The sequence below is a fragment of the Volvox carteri genome (assembly GCF_000143455.1).
Source record: "Volvox carteri f. nagariensis unplaced genomic scaffold VOLCAscaffold_10, whole genome shotgun sequence".
Lineage (NCBI taxonomy): Eukaryota > Viridiplantae > Chlorophyta > Chlorophyceae > Chlamydomonadales > Volvocaceae > Volvox > Volvox carteri.
Window position 1 is genome coordinate 1,036,504 of NW_003307553.1, and position 24,827 is coordinate 1,061,330.

General features: G+C 54.5%; 3 protein-coding genes across 3 annotated transcripts; 2 read left to right on the plus strand and 1 right to left on the minus strand.

The window, feature by feature from the left end:
* Positions 1–114: 114 nt before the first annotated feature.
* VOLCADRAFT_103923 (uncharacterized protein) lies at positions 115–2,778 on the plus strand (the record flags this gene model as incomplete). The annotated part of the gene is made up of 6 exons (XM_002948416.1): positions 115–324; positions 624–962; positions 1,154–1,297; positions 1,561–1,733; positions 2,075–2,173; positions 2,667–2,778. Coding segments are annotated over exons 1-6 (1,038 nt in total), but the record flags the coding sequence as incomplete, so codon positions are not given.
* Positions 2,779–3,006: 228 nt separating this feature from the next.
* Positions 3,007–10,041, plus strand: acs2 (acetyl-coa synthetase; the record flags this gene model as incomplete). Its single annotated transcript, XM_002948417.1, has 11 exons — positions 3,007–3,015; positions 4,486–4,569; positions 5,037–5,255; positions 5,614–5,796; positions 6,026–6,305; positions 6,942–7,117; positions 7,661–7,896; positions 8,195–8,348; positions 8,649–8,772; positions 9,169–9,467; positions 9,832–10,041. 11 exons carry the CDS (start codon positions 3,007–3,009, stop codon positions 9,979–9,981), a joined length of 1,914 nt encoding a protein of 637 aa, XP_002948463.1. The 3' UTR covers positions 9,982–10,041.
* Positions 10,042–11,292: 1,251 nt separating this feature from the next.
* On the minus strand, positions 11,293–23,737 carry VOLCADRAFT_103925 (uncharacterized protein; the record flags this gene model as incomplete). Its single annotated transcript, XM_002948546.1, has 17 exons — positions 11,293–11,738; positions 12,122–12,247; positions 12,566–12,709; positions 13,230–13,325; positions 13,624–13,674; positions 14,044–14,133; positions 15,219–15,354; positions 15,730–15,757; positions 16,631–16,743; positions 17,322–17,410; positions 19,009–19,521; positions 20,135–20,214; positions 21,005–21,164; positions 21,455–21,757; positions 22,389–22,441; positions 23,378–23,393; positions 23,582–23,737. The coding sequence occupies 17 exons, from the start codon at positions 23,735–23,737 to the stop codon at positions 11,559–11,561; spliced, it is 2,334 nt and encodes a 777-aa protein (XP_002948592.1). The 3' UTR covers positions 11,293–11,558.
* Between the last annotated feature and the right edge of the window lie 1,090 nt (positions 23,738–24,827).

Here is a 24,827-nt window from a genome sequence, read left to right on the forward strand (position 1 = left end):
TGGGCAGGAAAGATGGTTGTCCGTACATGGTTGGAACCAACAACAACAGAACCAACCAGCAAAGGCACCCTGAAACGCTGAGCGTTAAAAACATCTTCTCTATCGTAGAAGTTGTCATCAGCGATGATGTGAATCTAACCCCACAGCTCATAAATGGCAGATGTGCTACATCGTAGCATGTTTACTACCAGGCAGCAGTCGCGTGCAGTAGCTTGGCAGTGGCACGGTACCGAAGTGGTTGTCCATAAAGTATCTCCTCTACAGTTCCTTCCTAAGCATTCTGTGACGGGACCTTTGAGATGTTCAAGCAAACTATCAACGCAGGTTGGTTATCACGCTTGCTGGAACAGCTTCATTTAAGTCAAACCTCCAATGCATTTTGTTCTCCAAGGCTAAACTTTTGTGCGCACGGTCACGTTTTATCCGTTCAGTTGCGAATCCCGTCAGACTCCGCTGCGCGCGCGAGTGCTCAAAGGCTCATACTCATTCTCGCCTTTTAGACCTGGAATTGCCGCGCCCTTCCCAGCGGCTGGTCCTGTATGCCGTCCGCTCGTGCGCCTCCTCCTTCGTAACGCCCCTGACTCCCAGCCCCTCGTGTCCCCACCCCTTCTCACATCCCCAAGGCCTTTACTGACACAGAAAGCAGCAGCAGCAGCAGCAGCAGCAGCAACAGACCTGAACAGGCGAGCGCTGCCGCCCTGGCGCGTGGGCCTGATGACCCGCCCGACCTAGCGATGCTGGTACGACGGTTGGACGAGCTACTGCATACAGCGGCGACTGCGGCGGATGGAGGCACAGAGTCGCGCCGTGCAGAAGCCGCGGCGGTGGCTATGGCAGCCCGGGGCCGGGAGCTGGGGTTGCTGCGGGGTTTCGGAGCCGTACGACAGGTGCCTAAGCGACTATATTCTATTGAGGAGCTACGATTAAACCGTGTGGAAACGGAGAAGCTGCTGAGCCCGAAGGTAGTTGCTAAGAGTTAGCACCGTAAGGTTGTACCACAGTTGCCGTACAATAGCGGTCGCTGCTTGGGCTGCCGCCAGACAACGGCTTATGTGTGCGACTGCACTTTACAGTTTTAACAGTTCAATGTTAGATATTCTTTAATTCTTAACCTAAGCGCTTACATGCCCGCTCATTTGTATATGGCCTGTAGGACACGTCACTAAATGCCGTACGTACCCAGGCGCAAGTCGCGGCAGCGCTGGGCCTTGCGGCCGCTGCCTGGGCCAACCATTGGGACGGCGGCGGCGTCCTGGCGGCGCTGTTCGGCGTCGTGTTCGTACTCATGGCGGACCAGGTAAGCTGTACGACCATGCTGACATCACGGCACTGTTGTGCGCGTACAGCATCGCAGAAGTCATTGCCGTTGCTATTGCTGCGGTGGAGGCGGAGGCGCATTCGCCCCTCCGGTACAACCCCCTTCCTTGACCCACCGAAGGTGGTATGTTTTGGGCATGTCGGCAACTGATTGACGACTGTGCTCCTTCTCCTTAACATATTCCTTTCATCATATAATTCCTTTCACCTCGCCCGTCCCTTCAACCTCCAACCCACCCCAAGGTCGCGAACGGCGGCGGAGGCGAAGCCCTGCTGGTCGACTCCCTGGGCCGGTTGCTGCGGCCCTCCTATGCCGCCCGAGTTGCGTATCACGAGGCGGGGCACCTGCTGGTGGCGTACCTGGTGGGCCTGATGCCCAGGGCATACACACTGAGCTCCATGGATGCCTTCCTAAGGTGAATATGTGCGTGTGCGTGCGTATGTGGGGGTGCAGGGAAAAAAACCCTAAAACCCGAAGTTCGGGAAAACAACTGCCGGCGTGTGCGGTGTTGGGGGGGAAGAATGAAAGGGGAGAGGTTGCGACTAGGGCTAGCTAGGGGGCCCCTATGGGCGTTTACGATGTGGAGAGGAGGCGCCGTTGGGCTGAGGGCCTCGGGAGGCGGAAGCAAACGAGCCTATGAGCTAGTTTTTTTTAATAGCCTTTTTCTTTCCACTCTTGATGATATCGATGTGTGGTGTTTTGCCCGGTGTGGTGTATGAGTATGTCCGGCTGTGTTAACTTGGGGTTATGCTGCAGGTACCGGGCTCTCAACATCCAGGCGGGCACCCGGTTCTGTGATGGGGAGTTCGCGGCGGAGGTGGCGACGGGCCGACTCAAGTCGAGCAGCTTGGACAGGTGGGCGCCGGGTTCGCGGCGCGTGGTTGGGGAAATAAACTTTTAGTGGTATTTAGTCGAGGAAATACCCTGTAAAAAAGAGAAATCGCGAGTTGGGAGAAACTAGTGGGGGCGGTTAGGGGAGTAAACCCACAATCCATGAAAGTGCCATCGGGAAGGGGAGTTCGAGAGGGTCGTAGCAGCACCGGAGTTGGAGTACGAGACTGTTACTGTTGAGGCCTTGGGCCCCTTGTTGCCATTTTACTTCCACCAGCACTGTTTTCGGTACCAGTACTGCCGCCTTTCCGGTACTGTCGTCTTGGCGGCTCCTCCTGCCGGTATCCCTCCTTCCCTCTCCCCCTCCTAGCTTCCTTCCCACCCTCCCGCCATCCAACTGACCAGAGATCCTCCCCCCTACACACACACACTTCGTCGCTTTTTGCGTTCACGTCCTGGTCTCGCCGGTCGTTAAATTTTCCTGTTTTTCGTACGGCGTGCTCCGTAACCCTGCTAGGTACACCTGTGTGGCCCTGGCGGGTGTTGTGACTGAGTACCTAAGATTCGGGGTGGCGGAGGGGGGACTGGGAGATGTGCAGCAGCTGGATGCCATGTTCCGGGCACTGCAAGTGAGTGGACGGGGCCGGGGAATCCTTGGGGAGGAGAGGCGCGTGTGCGTCTGCGTAATTGGGTGTGTGGAGCTGCCAGGGGTCCGCAATGGGTAAAAGAATTGTTCGGCGTTTGTTCCGGAGCCGCTGCCTGAACAGGCTGTATGAGACAGGATAACCGGATCGGTTAGGATGTAAGCGCAGGTATCCTGGGTTGGGTATTGTTGCCATCTGTAAGAATGGGTACCCATGCAACAGGTGGGGTTTGTTTTTTGGAAGACGAAATGTCTTGTGATGCGGAGAGGGCAGTGTATCTATCTGAGTGTCACAGAGGTATCGCAGTTGGGCGCACCCGACGAATTATGATCAAGGGTTTGTGGAATCCCCAGTCCCTTGTTGCATCCATGTACTTGAATCGCCCAGTTGCACTTTGTCAACAACCTGACGGCAAACTGTGCGTGCTGCCTTTTTCCCGATTGGGTCCGCAGTTCACGCAGAAGAAGGCCGACGGAGAGGTTAGATGGGCTGTGCTGAACTGCGCAAGCATGCTGCGACGCCATGCACAGCTCCACGACGAGCTGGCTGTCGCCATGCGCCAGGGCAAGACTGTCGGACAGTGTATTGAGCTCATAGAGACGCGACTGAAGGATTGCAGCGACATATGAGTGTTGTATTGTTGGCAGGCAGGAGAAATTCCGGAACTCAACACAGCGCAGATGTGATTTATAATAAGGCGCGCTGCAAAGATTTTGCAATTCTATTCGTGTTCTTAAAACGTTGGCGTTTATCATTATCTTATCGCTGTTTGGCAATGTACCACAGTAATCCACGCCACTTCGTAATGGACCTATGACACGGCGACCTTTTTGTCTACACATTACGGCCTACTTCTTTGCTACCGCTTGGTTGGGCATCTTGTACTTTTGACAGGCAGAGGTCTTGTACCTCGTTAGCGACGCCGCCCCGTTCTGCAAGTAGAAGGCCCAACGGTTGAGCTGCTCGTTGCCAAAAGATGCAGTTGCCCAAAGCATTCCAATATCAGCAGCAACAGCGCCGGGCTGGATGGGGTACGCCTTCAGTCTTATGGCCTCGTGGGGGTTCTAACGCGCGGTGCGGAGTCCAGAACATCTGTCGCTTCCACGACTGCAGGCTGCGCTCCATCTCAGCATGTGCCGCAGCGCCACTTTTGCAGAAAGCAAAAGGTGAGGCAGCTGTGAGGCGCCACATAGCTCGTGCCCATACTACCGTTAGTTTTGACGGAAGGGCAATTCGCAATCGTAACTTGCCACGAATCCGAGGCAACTGCAGTTTCATGCTGCAGGTAACTCGCTGCAATGTTGCTGCACCCGAAGCACCGGCGCAGACGGCGGCGTTTTTAAACTCCAATTTCGTTACTGATAAGGAGCAGGTAACCCGCTTCTCATATTGAGAATTCCCTTGACCTCCACATTAATAAAGGTATCAAAATTTATCCATTTGGGTTCGGGCTGTCATACTGCGGTGCACCAAGACACTTCCTATTCTCGCACATGAACACTGCATGGATGCTGCCTGACGCGGTGCTGTCCATTAACCGCATCCCAATTCTACTCCCGCGCGCCCTGTGCATCCTCTGTATTGGTCTTCCCACTCGACATACACATACATACATATATGCATACATACACTTGAACACACGAATGGTCGTCCTCCTATACGACACAATTCGTACGCGCTGCGCGGTTGCAGTACATGGTGCTGTACAAGCGGAGCATTGAAGATCCGTCAGGCTTCTGGAGCGAAATTGCCGAGCAGTTCCATTGGCAGACGAAGGTGCGCTAACCAACCCACGGGATCCGAAAGGAAGTGCCAAAAGGAAGGCCCTTCTTTCCCCGCATTCCAGTGGCATGCACGGTCCTGTTTGCCTGTACATATGTCCTAATGCATGTTTATTTGGACTAGGCGTGTAGGGTTGAACAGGCCAAGACAGAGCGCAAGCAGTATCTGTGTGTAACGATTTGTGAGAAAGCAAAGCGAAAAGCCAACGAAGCAAGAAAAGGGAAGGGAACGCCATTATGTGTGCGGCAGCACACGTGTCCGTGTCTCTGATTCGCTTGCTGTTTAATACCGTTAGCGAAGTTGGTTGGCCGTTGGCAACCTGAGCAAGTTTCACAGTTTTCCTCCCGGCCCTGCTTTCCGAGCCTTATCATCCAACCAACCACCTGCAACGACCCACATCGTAACCGCCACAACCACCACAACCACTCATTTCTGAAACGGCACCACCTGCCTTTTCGCAGTGGGAGCCTAACCACATGCGGTACAACTTTGACGTACGGAATGGGCCAATTTCGGTTGAGTGGTTTCGCGGCGCCACCACCAACATCTCGTACAACTGCCTGGACCGCCACGTGGCGGCAGGTCGTGGGGATGACGTGTGCTTCATTTGGGAGGGCAATGATGTGGGTCGTGAGAAGGTCATGACGTACGGCGAGGCGCTGGAAGAGGTCTGCCGGCTGGTGAGCGGCGAGGGGAAGCTGGGGGAGGGTGGGGGGGTGAGTGGGGGAGGGTGGGTGAGTGGGCGGGGGGCGAAGGCGGATGGCGGGTCGGAGCATGGGGGACCTTTTCACATGCACCGCATTACTTTTGTGTATGTATGTTTGTATGTATTACATGTATACGTGTGGATTATCACTCTCCATAAAATCATCCTTTGCGTACTCCCAACCTGTACACAAACCGAATACACGCTAGCTTGGGCACACGCACTCCCCCATATCATTTCACAAGCTCAAACAAGTTCAGGTCAACACTCTGCAGCTCCACACACGCACGCACACACACATACATTCCCCCATTAACCGCACACGCGCGCAGGCTAACTGGCTTCGCGGCGCCGGCGTCAGGAAAGGCGATGCCGTGGCCATCTACATGCCCATGCTGCTGGAGCTGCCACTGGCTATGCTGGCATGTGCTCGTATCGGTGCCGTACACAGTGTCGTATTTGGCGGATTCAGCGCTGAGGCGCTGGCTGGTCGTATGGAGGACTGCAAGGCCAAGGTGGGTTGGTTGGGTTGGTTGGGTCGGTTGGGTCGGTTGGCGGGATTGTTGGGAGTTAGGATCTGCATGCCTGGGCGGCCGATTCCCTGCAGGGTTCACGGGGGCCCTAGGTGGCCGGTATTGGTGGGGTTGTTGTGGAGCTTAAGAAAGCCACCGACAGATGCACGTCCCGTCTCGTGTTTTTTCGGCTGCCAGTACGGCATCTCGTCCCATCATGTGTCGTACTCAGGTCCTCCTCACTGCCAGCGGTGTCATGAGAGGCCCCAAGCACATCGAGCTCAAGAGGATCGCGGATACGGCCCTCGACCTGTGTGCCAAGGCCGGACATGCAGTAGAGTCTGTGCTCGTGTACGAGAACGACAATGCCGTACCTGCTGCCGACTGCCCCTTCACTCCTGGACGAGATCGTTGGTGGCAGTCGGAGGTCTCCGTGCAACCGCCTTCCTGCGCTGTGGAGTGGGTGGAGGCCGAACACCCGCTGTTCCTGCTCTACACCTCCGGGTCTACGGGTACGCTACGGGGGCTTTCCAGGGTTGGGTTTGTCTGTTTGTGTGTTTGTGTTTTTGTGTTTTTGGTTGGTTTGTGTGTGAGGGGGGGGCCCGGTGAGGGGGTCGTGTGGCGTGCTAATAATAAAAAAATGTGAATGCGGAAGAGGAGAAGGAGAAGAAGAAAAAAAGAAGAGTAAAGAGCAAAGGGATTTGGAACTCGGATCGGAGGTTGATCGCAAACTTGTTGATTTCGGGTCTCACACACACACACAAGCCTACGAGGCCTGCCACAAGGAAGTTTTTTCTTTCTTTTCCTGGCTTGGTATGATACGTAGCCAGTCGTCCTACATGCTCCTCCCCCAAAACCCCCAAACCCAAATTTTTACTCTTGAGACAATCTTCCACCGACAACCTGTAGAAGAGACGCACACGGTCGGAGTGGCGGTGACCAGGGGGCCATGTCTGTTGATGCCTCACCTTTGCCAATCCTTTGCTTTCCGAAGACCCGCCCCCCTTCCACCTCCTTTCTTGAACTATTAAACAATTTCAATTCCCCTCAACCTTTTCCTTACCATACACTGCCTATTGTACATACCACTGCCGTACACTCGCATCCGACACTCGCATCCGTACATTCGCATCCGACACGTCCTTCAGGCAAGCCCAAGGGTGTACTGCACACCACGGGCGGTTACATGGTGTACGGCGCAACCACCATGCGTCACGTGTTTGGTCTGCAGCGGGGTGACGTGTACTGGTGTACAGCGGATTGCGGTTGGATTACGGGACACACGTACTTGGCGTACGGCCCGCTCCTGAACGGGGCGACGCAGGTATGATGGCAGAATGTGAACGGGCTTTCATAGTGTGTGCGTGTGTATGTTTGTATGTGTGTGTATGGGGTTTTAAGGGTTTGTGTGGGGAGGTGGGTGTTTTGCGGGTCTGAGTATGTGTTTTGCGTTCAGGGCTCGGATGCCTGGAGTCAATTGTTTAGGCTTTTTGGGGGGGGGAGAGTGTGCCGTTCTGGTGGGTTTGGGATGAAGTACCCGCGCGTCACTGGACGTGACAGTATGTCCGCATCCTACTGACCCACGGGTCGCAGTTCTGGCGTTTGCAATTATGCTGGTGTGTTAGTTGCCCACTCGTACATCCGTACATTATCTACTTTCCGGACTGACTTCATCTTTTGTCTCTTTCTCCTCCTCGCCTTCCTCCTTCCTCTAGTCGTCCATGTCGTTGCGCATCCTGATGGCTCTTTCCCGTCCTCCTCCCCCTCCCTTCCCCCACTATCTCCTTCCCATGTGCCACGCTAGCCTCAACCGTCATTATTAACTGCTTCTAACCAACTAACTTGTCAACCACCAACCAACTCGCAGGTGGTGTTTGAGGGCGTGCCGACGCACCCCACGCCCGCTCGCTGCTGGGAGGTGGTCGCGTCTCACCGGGTGACGCATTTTTACACAGCTCCCACCGCGATTCGATCCCTGATGGGCTTTGGCAATCAGTGGGTTGAGCAATGTGACACGTCATCGTTGCGGCTGCTGGGCTCGGTCGGTGAGCCCATCAATCCCGAGGCGTGGCGCTGGTACCATGAGATTGTAGGCGGAGGAAGGTACGGACGTCGTACGGACGTACGTCAGTCGATGGGTCGCTTAAGCGATGGTGTTTAGGAAGATGATGTGTGAAAGGCATTAGGATCGCGCCCTGGACTAGCCCTGGACTCTCTGGCGAATGCCGTGGGTGGGGCGGGTGGACACATTGATTGGAGAGATGATTGCTGGCAGCGTTATTGTGAACCTGTGGAGCTAGGGATCGTAATTTTAGCCGTGCTCGCCCTCTCCCATTCCCCCTTCGCGCTGTCCTCCCATTTCCCCCTCGCCCCGCCCGATCCCCCCTCCGCCCCTGCACAGGTGCCCCATTGTCGATACCTGGTGGCAGACGGAGACGGGCGGCCACATGATCACCCCGCTACCCAAGGCCTGGCCGGAGAAGCCGGGGAGCGCCACCCTGCCCTTCTTCGGTGTACGACCTGTCGTTCTGGACGACAAGGGCAACGAGCTGGAGGTGAATAGGGATGTGTGGTGCGTGTTTTGTGCCTTTCGAGAGTTTGTTGATTGGGTGAGCGGGGGGAGGTGCACAAGTCCCTGGCTTGTTGACCCCGTATGTTGAAACTTTCCACTGCTATATATATATATATATATATATATATATATATATATATATATATATATATATAGTAGTCCAACCCTAGCGATGTATGATATAAATATCGTTTATGTATGGTTATGATTATCTTTTGTCCGCTGCAAACTTACATACAAACATACGTACACGGGGTAATTCGCGGGGTACCTTACCGCGCAGGGCGAAGCTGAGGGTGTGCTGGCCATTGCACAGCCCTGGCCGTCGACCCTCCGTACAGTGTACGGCGACCACGCGCGCTACGAGTCCAATTACTTCGGGCCTTTCCCGGGCTACTACTTCACGGGTGGGTGGTCTTGGCGGTTTTGTGCGATGTGTGGAAGAGTGTCTGGAAACCTCCGAGAAAGCGAGGATGGAAAACGTGTGGAAAAAAAGTGCTATAATATTATATTATATATAATATATAGGATTTTATAAGATTTTATGCCTAGCTAGCACGTGCCGTCCGTCCTTATTGCTGCTTTTACTACATATTGCTGCTACCCTACTTATCATCCTCTTAACTGCCGAGTGCGCCGGGTTGTTTGTCTTCTTGTCTATTCTATAGATTTCCTTTTAGCTGAGATATTCAACAAAGTTTTCTCTCTTGCCAATTAAGGGTAATCATGGTGTGCCCACCCATCCACACATTCCCGCCGCATGCGAACCGCCAACCACCAACCGTTCACCCAACGATCCCCAGGTGACGGTTGCCGTCGTGACGCTGACGGTTACTACTGGATCACGGGCCGTGTGGATGACGTCATTAACGTCTCTGGCCATCGTATTGGTACGGCAGAGGTTGAGAGCGCGCTGGTGGCACATCCCGCCTGTGCAGAGGCGGCCGTGGTTGGCTACGACCACCCCATCAAGGGCCAGGGCATTTACGCGTACGTGACCCTCATGACGGGCGTGGAGCCCACACAAGCCCTACGCAAGGAGCTAGTTGGCGCGGTTCGCTCAACCATTGGGGCTTTTGCGGCACCCGATGTGATTCATTGGGTGAGCATGGCGTGTGCACGGGTGCCGTCTGGTGGTGTATGATTTATTTCGACGTTTCTTATAGGCTAATTGGTGGTTAAAAAGGCTAATTGAAGTTTGGTAATGTCATTTGGAGAATCAGGATTCTGATATCTGTACAGGCAAAAGCTCCCTATCTGCCGTGTTTTTGCTACTAACGTAACCCCTTTCTGGTCTGTTCTTCCCCCAGCCGCCGAATCGGCAGTTGGTTTTTTGAGCACATGATTTTTGCATCATGACACGGTTGCTTCCGGCCTAACAAAACCCAACCCCGGCCCCGTCCCCCGCCCGACACCATCCCCGACACCATCCCCGACGCCATCCCCGGCCCCGGGGCCCCCTTCAGGCCCCCGGACTGCCTAAGACCCGCAGTGGTAAGATCATGCGGCGTGTCCTTCGGAAGATAGCCTCCAAGGAGGAGGATCAGCTCGGAGACGTGTCTACTCTGGCCGACCCAGGGGTCGTTCAGACGCTGGTGGAGCTGCGGGGCAAGTGAACGCGTGTGCGCATGTATGTATGTATGTATGTAATGTGTTTTACACGGTCCGGGGCGCCTGTGGCCCCATATCAAGCTAGCGACTTGCTGCTAATATGCGCCCGGAGAGGGCCCAGGAGTTTTCACGTAGCTGTGAATACGTGAATACGAATTTGTAGTATGTAGGATATGTAGGTTAGGAAAAATGGGTTGAAGGGAGTCTATAGGGCGAGATGGAGGAAAGGAAGGAAGAGAGGAGGAATGGAAATGTTTCTACGGATCTATCTTTGCTGTGCTGTGCGGGAGAAACAAGGGGGTAGGATTGCCTGTCCTGATGGCTTTGAACTGCATTGCGTATTTTACTTGCGAGCGTCTGCGCCTTAAGGAGTGACCCGTGGGTCGTTTCTGTATGGGTTGTTTACTTTGATGTGGTCATGTGGGTTGACTCTTGTGTGCTCTGGTGTGTAAAGAGTGTGTAAGAGTGTGTAAAGAGTGTGTGTGTGTGTGTGCACTTATGTTTACATCGCTTTGGCCTTCGGCTTCCGGTTTTCCTGTCCTTCGGCTTTTTTGCTTTCCAATGAAAATGAAAAGCAGCCGGAGGTGTGACGGGTTGAGAACAAGATGGTGAAGAGATAGAAATAAAGGGGAAGGGGAAGGACGAACTGTTGACGCTTGGAGGCGGCGGATCATGTCCTGTGCGGCCTTATGAGGCGTAGGGCCCGGGAGGATGCCAGGAAGGATTCAGGAGCTTGGACGGGAGCTGGGAAATGGGCTTCAGGAAGGAAATGGGCTTCGTCCTCCTCCTGGCGAAGTGCGGGAATTTGTACGGCATGGCCAGGAGGACCTCATTGACGTGTCCGCCGGCGGTGCCTCGCCGTGAGCGTTACATGTATGCGAATGGAAGGGGAGGGAAAAGAGAGGAATCTAGCATTTCGACTCGTATACGACACGTCTAACCTGGGCGTCCTACACTAGTAGCTTCGTACTGGTCTCTCCTTAAGAAGAGCCGAGACGTTTTGGCTGGACTACGGAAGCCATCATCGGTTCGGATGTCTTTTGTCTCAGACAGGGCTTGTTTTGTGGTGATGCCGTGTCTGTCTGTCTGTCCATCTGCCTGTTGGGTACAAACCCTGCAGGAAGGCGGTTGCATCATGGGATGTATAGATGCAGATGTAATGATGGGTGAAGCTCACTCTCTTATGCTTTTGCTGGGCAGAGCTGGTGGTCAAAAGGTTGCTCTTTAAAGACGTCCATGACGTCCCAGGTCTAGGTGTAGTTTCTATGTGTAAGGCATCGCACGCAGCCGGTGTAGCCGTTGTGATGTTACGGATTAACGATGTGTGTGTGTTACACCTCGGTTGTTATAGTTACCCAGAGAGAGGTGTAACGAGCCCACCAATACGAGCTAGCAGGGGCCCAAGAGCTCCCTTAGAGCCGCAAGTTACGTAAAAGACATAACATATAAGGATACGTTCTTTTATAACATAAAAAGGTTCAATCATTCCGGTCCAATTTGCGTATTGCTAACGCCGAGCTTCCGAGTTTTGGCTGCCGCCACTGCTATAGCCGTCGTCGCCGCCGTCAAGGCCGTCAAGGCATCAGTTCCGACCCCCGTCATCACCAGCCGCCACGACAGACGAACTGGAGGATCCCTCAGCGCTGTATGGCAAAGATGTTGTGCTGCCGGCCGCCAAGTTAGTTTTACCGCCCACCACTACCGCGTCTTGCTTGTCGATCGGTTGCGGTTTCCGCTTGTAAATCTCCTGCTCGATGTACACCTGTCAAGTCCCATGGCCAAGAGATCGAGTCCCATGCTCAAACATCTTAAGAGAGGAGAGCCTCACGCACCGCAACATGCACCATCATCACAATCTGCAGAAATAGGTTGTTCTTGTGCACCATACCCCATCGGCTCAGCATAAGTACGGAGCTAGTAAGAAAAGAAAAGCAATTGGACCCACCATCACACGTATTTCACCCATGCATCCATGCACCTATATTATGATCGGCATACAGACCTCTAGCCTCTCCTTGCGCCCTGCACTCCCTGCACCTCCTGCACTTCCAACCGCCTCTGGCGCACAAGACACCCCAGAGTACTAGCAGCAATAGCAGCAGCCCATTGGCGTTGGTATACTTGAACTCAACATCGCCAACTCACCTGCCAGTCTTCCTGCTTGTTGCGGCTATACCCAGCAGCGGTCCAGGTGCTTGTGCTCGAGTCGAAAAACACCGGCTCCAGAGGCACGTCCCAAGCCTCTGCCCGCCGAATCACATCTGGGTCCATCTGTACGGCAGTACGGCAGGAGGAATGTTCGGCTGTTGAGTCCACAGTGTAGGTGTCTAAGACGCAAAGATGCAGGAACGACAGGCCCCTGGCCCCTGGTCAACCTGCGGGCTGTTGACCGACGGTGCCGGGGGGGAGGGGGTGGGTGGCGCGCCATGTGGCGCTGTGTATAACCCCGGGCCTTCTAAAACCCGTCGGCTCTGCAACTCCAAGCTTCTCCTTCCTTTCCTTCTTCTTCCTTTCCTTCTTTTTCCTCCAGGCACATGCATACACACATGCAAAACCAATAAAAGCACGCACACTCCAACGCCCACGCACCTGCAGCACTTGCAGTGGGTCCTTCTTGGGGTACCACTTCCTCAGGGTGGCCACCACGCTGAAGCACTGCCGTGGGTCCAACAGCTCCGGCAGGACCTCCAGCACCAGCTCCGGACGGGGCAGGGAATCGAACACCGGTGCGACCTAACGTGGAGGCGGAGAAGGCGCGGAGAGGAGGGTGAAACGAAGCGAAGCGGGGGCTGGGGAGGTCTAAGAAGCACGCAGGAGGAAGGGGGGAGCTGCCGAGTCCGTCAATCGGTCGGCGGATAGGCCATAAACTTACCGGTCTACTGTGCTGTGCTGTGATGAAAGGTGTGCGGCCAACCCACATAAAATACTCAACTATTAAGCCCAATGGTACGGCAAGTAAGGCCCGAAAGTACGGGTGGAAGCGCCGGTGTGTGGGGGCATCTCGGTGACCTAAAAGAGGTGCTCGTACAGGTCGCACGGGTTAAGCACACCGCTTGGGAGCCAACCCTGGACCGATCCTAAGCGCCTTCATCCGTGACGTGAAGTAAGATGTAACAAGATGCATAAGAGGTGCCTTTCAACGGCGCTACGACAACATTACAGCAACCCAAGACCAATAACGACGACTACCACACCAATACGACGACCCCCGCCAACTAACATCTAACAACAAAAACCGCAATGGACCGCGGACCTGTCTGATATTGGCCTCCAGCTTCTCCCGGCTCCAGAGCAACGTCCGAGGGTGCTTGGACAGAAACACCTCAACGTTCAGAGCGGGGAAGCCCACCTGCGCCAAAACACACACACACGCATATATACACACACATATATAAACGCATATATACACACGCATAAGCACAGGTAAATATACAGACATAAACACAGACATATATACACAGATACATACACCACATCCGCATACGGTGGCGCAGCTTAGATACAAATGCCGTTGCTCACCGTCGTGGTAGAAGTGGGAGCAAGAACACAGCCGTACCCGGATGCTTTTCCACGTAAATTCACGTGTTGCGAGTACGACAGGTACAGTCATATGGCCGCCCCGTACGACGCCTCGAACCCCAGCCCACCTTGATCAAGACCAGCTTCGCCCCAAGGTCGGGATCCGCAACTACTCGGGCCTGTAGCAGTAGCAGCAGTACCAGCAATAGCAGTAGTACAACAGCAACAGTACAGTAGTAGAAGTAGTAGTAGTAATAGCAGCAGTAGCAGGAGTGAGAGCAGCAGTAGCAGGGGGGCAACCAAAATGTTCAGCATACCGAAGAAAAGGCAGAACTAGCAGAAGCAGCAGCAGTAGCAGCACATAATGGCGGAAGAATGAGAAGATCAACATATTGATGGAGCTCCGGGTCCGTTGCTCAGTTGTCGTTGGTTTCCAACCAGGTGGTTGGGTTTTAACAAACCCACCCAACCACCCAACCGCCTACAACAGACATCCACTCAGCCAGCCAGTCCATCATTCCCGCTCGCTTGTTCACTCACTAACTCACCCAGTCCGATGCACGCATCTGGTCCAGATTGATGGGGAGTCGGGGCAGCAGAGACTCAAACACATCTAGCTGCTGCTCCAGAAAGGCCGCCTTAGAGAGAGAGAGAGAGAGAGAGAGAGAGAGAGAGAGAGAGAGAGCCGGTGCAGATGGAAAGTGCGTGTGTGTGGGAGGGGAGAAAGAGAGTTAACAGCCGACTCAAGGAAGGGCCCCCCTCAGGCAGGGTGTGGCCCTGCAAGAGATCTCACCGTTGTGGTGATGTGAGAGATTGGAACAACAAGAAACTGTCATTGTCATTGCTTCAGCACAGCATGTGTGGAAGATGCGTGGCCACTTGGCAGACAAACGGTCAAGGACCCCCAGTGCTGCTCTCTGATCTCGGTTCTGATGGCATTCCCCACCTTTAAGTTAACCCCTCCCTCGACAGGATCTCCCCCAAACAGACCGGCAGACCGATGCGCGCGCCAGAGGTGATGACCTCGCCGCGCGTCTTGCGCCGCAGACGCTGCTGAAGGTCCGAAGCTGCATTTCCTCCCCCGATCTGAGATCCATGCTGACCATTGCTGCGAGTCCTTGTTAGATTCCGAAGTCTGCGACTTTGAAGCAAGGACCTACTATTGCCAGAGGGAAATGGCGTAAACTGCACCGGCGGTTGGCGTGCACTAATCACGTGCGCTGATGGATTCAAGAGATGTGGCATAATATGCAATATACATAAATAAATAGCATGAATAGAGTGCTCCGGGGCCTATGTATCACTTTGCGTAACCCAGGTCCCGACTGATACGGTATGGTACAATAGTAATGCAGTTCAAGGGAAAAGGCATATGGAAAATGCTTGCCAAACAATTGTTTGGCGTCTGTAAGCGGATGGTTTTCAGCGATTATAACGAACAACGATCAACGGCCACCATAGATATATTTTGTTGTTTCACGAGATTATGGGCGTCAAGGATCAACGCGGGTTAGCGCACGTCCTGGATGACATTAGAAGATGCAGGTTGCAGTACGTTGAAGATTAATCAATCTGTTATTGTTGGGTATTCACCCGGCAGTTAGTGTCACTGTGCCTGTTAGGGGACCAATAGGCACAGTGACATTAACTGCCGGGTGAAATCCAGCAACCGCGTGTCCCAGCTGGCAGCACCCTGAAGATGCTCAGATATGTAGGCACTAACATTTTTTGAATCCTTGTCTAGTAGAAAGGTGAACGCGATAGTCTCTGGTCCCACAGCGTCTGGCAGCCGCCCTAGAAGCGAGTGGTCTTTGGGTTCCACAAGCTGGCGCTTCGACATGTAACCTAACGCACGTGCCCTGATTGTGACTAGGTGACAAAGAGGCAGAGAGTTATGCGTGCAAACATGGGAGTGACGTTTTGTTTTGGCGACATCGGTAAATGGCCTTTGCAGAAGCCCAGTTGCGATGCAAAACCTACAACAGATACTGGTGGTATGTGCAAAGACACAGCGCGCCCGAACAACATTAAAATCTTAGTGCACGTCGTGCCAGTGAAGTTTCGACCCATGGGTCACAACACCCAACTGTCCCAGATTGTCGTTTCAGTCCACGTGTGGGTGTGAGGGTGTGAGGGTGTGTGTGTGTGTGTCGGGGGGGGGGAAAGTCCCGCGTGTCCTGATCCTCTCTTGCACCAGTGTTGCGTGTAAAGCTGTGTATGCAACGGTCAGTCACCTGGAGGGCCTTACGCCGGTTTGCTTACCTGTGCGCGGGGCAGGATGTCAGGAGGGGGCAAGAGTCAATCTGTCCCAGCCGAGGGCACCAGAACAGTGAAGGGCTATACACCGGCTCGGCATCACACAGTGCCTTTTTGTGAATTTTGGGCAACAGGGCATCAGCCCCGCGATATTCGGAGGCGCATGTTGAGACATTTAATTTCTTTCCGTTCCAACGATCTCTGCCAGTCTGCCAGGTAGCTGCACAACCCTGACAAGACCGCATCCCACACCGAAAAGTGCCTTGCAAAGTCCCGTCCTTCCAGCGCTCCAGCTGTGCCTATCGCACTACTACCATCACACCCTCGCACAGGCCCTGTGGCATCGCCTTCGCTTATTCCTTCTCCCTCAACGCGCGTCACCCCACCATCTCTTTTTTCTTCACGCCGCGGTTTTCTTACACCTTACTCACGAACCGCTCCGCTTACATAGACTTTTAAAGATATTGGCAACCGGCAAGATCTCCCTTCTCTCATAAACAATATGCGCACAGTTTACTGCTTTGCGTCACGAAAATCGCTGAAGCCGCCATCCAGCATCCTTACTTGAGAGACAGGTGTAAGCGGTCCACTCAGTCAGGGCCTCAAAACCTTTCAGGCTGGGATCGGAATCTTAGGTACATGTACGGCTGTGGGCAACACGACGTACGGCGGGAGACAATGATACCACGAAAAAAGTAAGGCTCGGCCTAAGACACATCCAGCTTAGGTGACGAATCTAGTTGGGCTGTCCAATCAAAATTCACCGCAACACCACGAACCTAGGGCAGACGGCACTCATTCATTCGCATGAAAGGAAAGAAATACGAAAGAACAATTGTGTAGTGCTAGTAACCTGCAGCTCATCATGTCGCCTCACACCTGACACCCCATCACCCTCTTTTACAGCCCCTCCACCGGTATCAGCACCAGCACCATGCAGCCACGCACCAGCCACGAACCGACATGCAGGACACAAAGTCCCCACAACGTGACTGTCAGCCCAGACATCAGGGTCAAGGTCAACGGAAACCGCCGTACCTTAAGAATGAGACAGAAAATCTCCCACCATTCATCTTCCTTCCTTGACCCCTTCTCCAAAACCCTGAGAACCGAAGGCTGAAGGGCTGCCTCACCACCTCGCCACCACCAAAAATGGGCCCATGTACATGCTGCAATCCATGCAGCCCTGGTCTACCTGAAGCCCTCTTCACGTCCCCCCTAATCCAATAGCCTCATTCTAGGTGAGAGTGACAACGTGAGTCCATCCACCCCTCGTACAATCATGTCGTAACAAAGGGCCTTTTCCCCTCCTCCCAAGCCATGCCACACAGGCAGTTACAAAACCCCTTCCAGCCTCTCCGAGTGTCAATTTCCATAAGACGTATTAACACCTCGCAAAAAGAGGACATCACTTTCACTGACACAGTGTGAACATATAGCATGGCAAAAACACAATAATATTAACAGGTAAACAAACGGACTGAAAAAACGAACAAACAGACCAAACCGTTGAAGACGGGTCCCGTTAACTACAAAAACTCTCCAGGACGATTTAAATCCACTGGCACACCTGGGGATAGTGACGACATCTAATAATGACCGCATCATACTCGGTATCGCCGCTGCTGCGCTTCCGGCGGCAGAGCATGCAAAACGCACCTCCAGGGATGGGGCGGACAGGAAGACAGCCTTGCCTCCCGGTCTAGACTCTGGCAGACTTCTTCTTCTTTACTGCTATAAATGTGAGGTAAGGCACACCGCTTTGAAGAACGTACATACTCGAGGACAACACAACCGCGGGCCCGGACATACATCCATGCAAACACAGACACGCTTTCAAGTAGCCGTTGGTTCCACTCTCACCCGCTGACCCAGGGTCCCTTCCTTCCCCCTCCCAACCACCACACACTGAAAACTCCGTCTTCTTAGGCTTCCCAGTTCTCTGGAGCCCTGCCGCGCACCCGCACACACACACACGCATACGCGCACGCAAAACACGCACACTCGTACAATTATACACTCGTCAACGCAAGCAAAACATTAAAACAAATCATAGGCACCTCCAAAAACATGCTCTCTGCAACCTCTTCACTCATTCGCTCCCTTTCCCGCCCTCGCAGCTTTCAAAACCTGACACCTACGGTGCCTACTTTGGCAACAATGTGAGCCATAATTGGAGAACCCCCCCTCACAGCTCTCGTCTCCCACCCTTTGCCGCGTTGCTCCCCCTGCAATTCATTCATATTTACACGTTCGCGCTGCCAATGCTCGCACCTGCAAAGCGCAATCCGAGGCGGCCCCTTAGGGTTCAGGGCACCACCATCATCACGCCAATGCAACTCCACCCCAAAACACTGTCCCGGAGCGCCTTTTCTTTACTCTCTTCACGTGCTTCTTAACCAACTCGGGACTTCACAAGATGCCCCCCCACTGGCCCCGACCGAGCGTGTGCACAAACATGTGCCATGTCGCCAGCCCCACCTCTCCCCCCATCTTCCGGCCTTGCGTCGCCACCTCCGCTCCTACTTCCATCATCCGACACATGTTGCAGACCCCAACGCCACCTCCGGTCGCCGCCCTCCTCAAGCCGCCACCTTGACTTCCGCCCCCAAGTGCCGGTTGATGATCTCCCGGTAGTCCTTCTTCATCTTGACACCGCTCAGCTGCTCCACGCGGGCCTTATCCTTAAACATTTGTACGGTGGGAGTGCCCATCACGCCAGCCGCCTCTGCAATCTCGGGATCCTAGTAGCCGCAGTAGCAGTAGTAGTGGCAATAGTATTAGCCGCAGTAGCAGTAGTAGCAGTAGTGGTGGTGGTGGAGATCCAAGGGAAAACGGGCGGGGACGAGGAAAAGCGCGGACGGGAGGGAAGGGCTGGGAGGAGAAGAAAAAGTGTGCGTACGTTTGTGCGCCGCGGTACAACAGTACTGCAGTACATTAGCATAAATTGCTGAGTGCAAAGCGACATAAGCAATACTTCTTTTAGGGTTTAGGGAATCTGCGCTCTAGCGCCTGCAAGGAGATCACACGTTACCCAGTCCAAGACTCCATGCTCAGCACCCGAATACGGAGTCCCTAGCCCCTCGATCTTTAAGATCCTTCCATTCTTCCAAAATATGTAACACAATTTTTCCTGTCCCAGTCTCGGGAACTCTCAAGTGCTAAGATCCATTAAAACCCTACGAAACCCAACTGCCCAACACCTCAATCGAATCATCCTCTCCCCCAAGCTTCACACAATCCCGCAGCCGCCGCACCTGCTCAATGTCAATCTCAACGTAATGCACCTTGCCCTTGTACTCGTCCAACACAGAGTTGAAAATCGGCTTGAGTGTACGGCAAGGGCCGCATGTCGGTGCCGTATACAGCACGCAAATCAGCCGCTTTGACTCGTGGTACAGCTTCCTCAGCGCATACTGGCCCTTGTGCTTATCAACATTGATGTCAAACGTCTCCGCCGTATCCGCTGAAGGCGTCGTAGCCGCAGCGGATTTGGCGGCTCCGTTGCCGTTACCGTTACCGTTGGTGCCATGGCCACCGTGGCTGTTGGTGGCTGCAGCGGCGGCCTCCTCCGCCTGTTTGAATTCCCGAGCCAGACCGTTGGCGGTTAGATAGCGCTCCGCCGCCAGCGCCGCCATGCAGCCCGAGCCGGCCGCGGTGATCGCTTGCCGCCACTCCGTATCGTGGAGATCACCGGCTGCAAAGACCCCGGGAACCGATGTGGACGCCCCATGGGTCACTTTCACGTAACCCGCCTCATCCAGCTCAACCTGAAACCAACCGGCGGGAAAGACGAGGAAAGAGGAGGGAAAGGAAGAAAATGTGCCCTGTCTCAGTCGGTACGGCTCATGATGTACGGCGCATGAAGCACCACCACACCACTTGGAAACCAAAGGTCTCACGTAGAGCCGCGTGGCAGTTCTCATACAACGCTGACGACCACACCCCCGCTATACCACCCTCCGGTTCATGAGGCCACAGGAGGCAAACGCAAGACACACACGTTGACCTGGAAGGAGAAACTGGCCCCTTATGTTTCCTTGATGAACAAAACCCATTCAGGATTCGTTCCTCGTGTGTGTGTGTGTGTGTGTGTGTGTGTGTGTGTGTGTGTGTGTGTGTGTGTGTGTGTGTGTGTGTGTGTGTGTGTGTGTGTGTGTGTGTGTGTGCGTATTGAGGTACATCAGGATTGAAAGGGAAGAAGCAACACGAGTGGCTGACGGGACTACGGGAGCCACAAAGCAAAAACAAACACGCACACACACACATGCACACAAAAATGCACGCACGCACACATGCACACTCTCTTCATGTCTTCACGTCACGGATAATAAGGAAGAAGAAGAAGAAGAAGAGGCCGCTGAACCGCTGAGCCGCACGTACCTGCCCTGCCACCAGCTTGCTGTTGGGCGTGTGACCAATGCCGTAGAACAGACCCTGCACAGCCAGGGTGCGCTTCTCGCCTGTGGACATTAGGACACGACAGGTAGACAAACAGGCAGACAGACAGACAGACAGACGGCATGCAGCAGGGAAAGGAAGCTATGAAAAGATTTGCAGGCAACCATGCACGCTTGAAACAGGGGCTAAGACGTGAAACAGGAGGGAAGGCTTACGGGAAGGTGCAGCCCCGACAGCAACAGCGACAGCAGCAGCAGCAGCGGGGGTGAGTCAGTCTTCAGACGACAGCAAGGAGAGGCATCAGGGGTAACAGCTGGGCCCGGAGCCCAGGACAGGAGATGCGTTCCCCCCTTCCCCCCTGTCCAGGAGGGAAGGACGCAACCTCCTGCGGCGTTAGTACAACCCCAGCGTTTACCCCCGACCGTCCCTCCCTCACCAAACCCACCAAGGAAAAGCACCCTTCAAAAGAAAGAGGTAAGAGAATCCTTCCCTTTGGGCGCTTGGCACTAGCCAGATACGGTACGGCACTTGGCAACTAGCCAGGTACGGTACGGCGCTTGGCAACTAGCCAGGTACGGTACGGCGCTTGGCAACTAGCCAGGTACGGTACGGCGGTTGGCAACTAGCCAGGTACGGTACGGCGGTTGGCAACTAGCCAGGTACGGTACGGCGGTTGGCAACTAGCCAGATACGGTACGGCGGTTGGCAACTAGCCAGGTACGGTACGGCGGTTGGCAACTAGCCAGGTACGGTACGGCACTTGGCAAATGAGTCCCGATCCCCCCCATGCGTAGAATCGTTTGGTCTCCGCTCTAGTGTAACAGCACGACGTGGGAGCACGCAGGCACGTACCCGTGCGCGTATCGAAGAGCTTGAGTCCCTGTAGCACCTCCCCCCCGAACGCGTCCTCCACTCCCGTGTTGAAGTGCACCGTGACGCGCGGGTTGGCCAGCGTGCGGTCCTGCATGGCCTTGGAGGCCCTCATCTGCTGTCCGCGGACCAGGAGATGAACCTTTACCCGAGGAGGAAGGGGGAGAAGGGGGGGAAATGGGGGGGAGACGAGGAGGGGAGGGGGGAAAAGACGGAACACGAGCGAGTGAAGCTCATGCCAGAAGAGGAGGGGAGGGAAGAGGAAGAGGAAAATCGCACGGCGACAGGCGCAAGTTGGGGAGTGTATACGCAATACAAAAGAAAAGGGGGCGAACAGCAATACGCGTCCAAATACACGTGTGAGTCGTCCCCTTCCTCCTACTCCTCTTCCTCCTGGTTCTCTTCAGATCGAGTTTTACTTGTACTACTCACGTGCTTAGCGTACTTGGTCAGGTAGATGGCCTCCTCTGTGGCGCTGTCCCCACCGCCCACCACCGCCACCTCACCGCCCTTGAACAGCGGCGAGGCTCCGTCGCAGATGGCGCAGGCGCTGATCCCGCGGCTCCAAAAGGTGGGCTCTGAAGGCAGCCCCAGGCGCTTGGCGGAGGCGCCCGTGGCGATGACGACCGAGTGCGCGCGAACCTCCCGCTCCGTAGACTTGATCCGGAAGGGCCGTACCGACAGATCGACCTCCTCCACGTCTTCCGTGTGGAGCTCGCTGCCCCAGCGCTCCGCCTGGGGATTGGGAGTGAGGCATAGGGATGAAAGTGGGCATAGGAGGAAAGACGAACCGCGAACGAGTGGAGCTGCTGAGCCATGAGATAGGAGGGCGGGATCATATGGTGATGATGACGAATATGATGATGCGCGGCAGAGCATGGGCCAGGAGGTGGAGCCATGTATGGTACATGGTGAAATGAATGTGAATGGGATGGGAGGATAAGGTGAATCCTACAGACGAGTGAAGCTGATACTAGAGAGATAGACGGATAGAGGGCAGAGGAGTGGAGGGTGTTGCGGCACCGCGGGAGAGGGAGGGCTTCATCGTCCGTCCGTCTATCCGTCCGCAGCTCTGAGACTCTCTTAAAGATGACCTGGGAGAAGCATCGTCCATGTTGTCAGCAAGCTCAGCCATACTCAGCCATCCACATCGCGAGCCACATCCCTTGTTATTCCATGCGGACATCCCCTCCATCATTCAGCCACCGAGCCCGCTGAGCCCGCTGAGCCAGCAACTCATTTTACCCCCACCGACACTCACCGCCTTGCCATAGCCACCGAGGCACCAATCCTCCTCACGCACCCCCCCACACACACACCTCCCCTCCCTCAGCCCCCCTGTAGCGCTCCCAAAGCCCCACCTTACCTGCTTGCGCATCCGGTCCATCAAATCGGGACCAGTGATGCCCTCCGGGAAGCCTTAGAACGGTGTACGGCACAAAACGACGTACAGCGCAAGTAACAAGCGACCGTGTCAGTAACGAGGTGCATGTGGTGTAGGGGGAAGAGCCAACACAGCCGAAGAGAGAAACAGGTGCACCCGGCAATGCAACAATCAGCGGGGATAAGATTACCAGTCGAGAAAGGCCACGCTGCGAAACGTTAACGGGCGCACACCATGCATGAAAATGTTGTGAGGAGGATGTGGGCGCTGTTCGCATCCTGGGAATCATACGGATGATGTCCAAAGGCCATCATTCGGATCCGACCCGCTGACCACTCGCCATGTCAAATCCGTGGCCAGTGTGGAAGACGGGATACCGTATAATACACCGCATTCGTATACCGCAATGGAGATTTGGGTCATTTGTATATCTTAGGTCTCGAATTGATCTGGGTCAGCACGTAGCTGTGTCGTAACGATCTGGGTCATCATGCTGTTTGCATGACTGCAACACATAGCGTTCCAATAGCGGTATGTATGAGCCTGGTCGCTGTGACGCCACGCTGCTGCTGCTGCTTGCTGCTCCTGCAAGAAAGACTGCTGCTGCGACGTACGGCCCAGTACTAGCCGCAACGGAACGGAAGAAGCAAGTGGCGAGGGCGGGCTCCGTTGAGTTTCAAGAGTCCCAAGAACCTAGCTAGCGTGATACGCGTTCGCAGCCGAAGCGCTGCTCGCGTCCACGCCGTTCCCTCCCATTCCGCTGGCGCCGAAATCGCATTTCAGGCGACCTTAGCTTAGCTTGGATTTGCTGTGATTGATTCCCCACTTGGCACTCAGGAAGAGACTCCTTGGAGGAGAGAAATGTGGCTGCAGCTGCTGCAGTGCGTTCTAGCAGGTTCCAAGAGCATTGCATTAAGGTTTGATCCATCGCCCATGCCGTACCAGCACCCAAGAAGCTTCCAGAACCTTACCTGGGAAGTTCTCAACCTGCGAGGGATCGTACCCCGGTTGAGGGGGAGGAGATGTAACAATCAGTTAAATCCCGAAACTATTTGTAATTATAAGCGAAGGCATGTCGTTTGGGCCCTTGGGGAAAGGGACAGGAAAGCAGTACATGGTACATAATCGCTATTGCTCTCACAGCGCGGGTGGGTACGTGGCGGAAGCTTGCGTACCTCAGTAGTTGTCATCAGCTGTCCTCCCCGGCCATTTCGGAAACCCTCAAAAACCACCGGTTTGAGATTCGCACGAGCAGCATAGATTGCAGCTGTGTATCCCGCTGGCCCAGACCCGATGATGACGAGGTTCTCGGCTTCTGCAGCGCAATGCATAAGGACACAGCTAATCAAACATCCCAAGCCGAAAAGCCTCCATTTATTTGGGTTTGAGATGAGCACCGACATCGCACGAATGAAGCATAGGACGGGGATGGAGACGAAACCCGTCGCTTGAAAAAAGCCCAGCCTAATCCCAAGAAATGCCTCAGAAAGTATACATAGAAGCCAGTACAGATATGTGAATAGGAGATGCGCGTCCGTTGGCGTTGGCAGGCGGAGCCACATAAGCGTCAGGAAACGGGCCGGCCATACTTGCAAGACAAGGTTCATACCTTGAGCCACTTGTGTAGAGGATGCCTCAACTGATGCAGCTGCAACAATAGTAGGTTTCGCCGCGTGGGAGACCGCCATCGAACGCCTGACTCCGACCGGCCACGATGAGCTCTGGACCACAACCGACGGGCCAGCAACCAGCGACATTCCTAACGCCATGCCCCTCCTACTCGAAGATGCTTGAAACAAAGGCATATAGCTGTCGACCGCACCCACAGCAGGTCGGGCAGAAGTATGCGCATGGCAGTGCAGCATCATTGTGCGCTCTAGCACAGCACCTACGAAACAATATTAGCAGAGATGCTTGGTATTATGCACACCGTTCGTCGTTGCAACTCCCTCGGTTGATCTATGTCCGAACTGCACCGACGTCAGCCAACATGAGTACGGCAGGTTCGTTGCATGAAAACAACAATTCCAAAGTCATCCGTATTACAACAGAGAACAACTGCCTCGTACATTTTAGCAGCATCCATGGCAGAAAACTGATAATGCGCTTGTAAGCATTTTTTCATGTCGACACTTCGGCCTTGAGTTATGGCACAACAAGCCCCCTCTGGGGGCCCTATACCTACAGCAGTAGCAAAAGCCATTGTCACAGCCCGTTCGTCCGGGAATCTAAACTTGAGCGGTCGTGGACTACAGCAGGTAAGAACAGTACGCGAGACATGGCCGGCTGCAAAACAGACATGCGCGCGGTCAAGCGGATCAAACATACCGAGCTACCAACTACGACCGGTTGAATGGACTTTCTGAACTGAGGCGGGGTGACGCAGTGTGGAGAGTCCGGTGGGGAAATGCTGAGGATGGC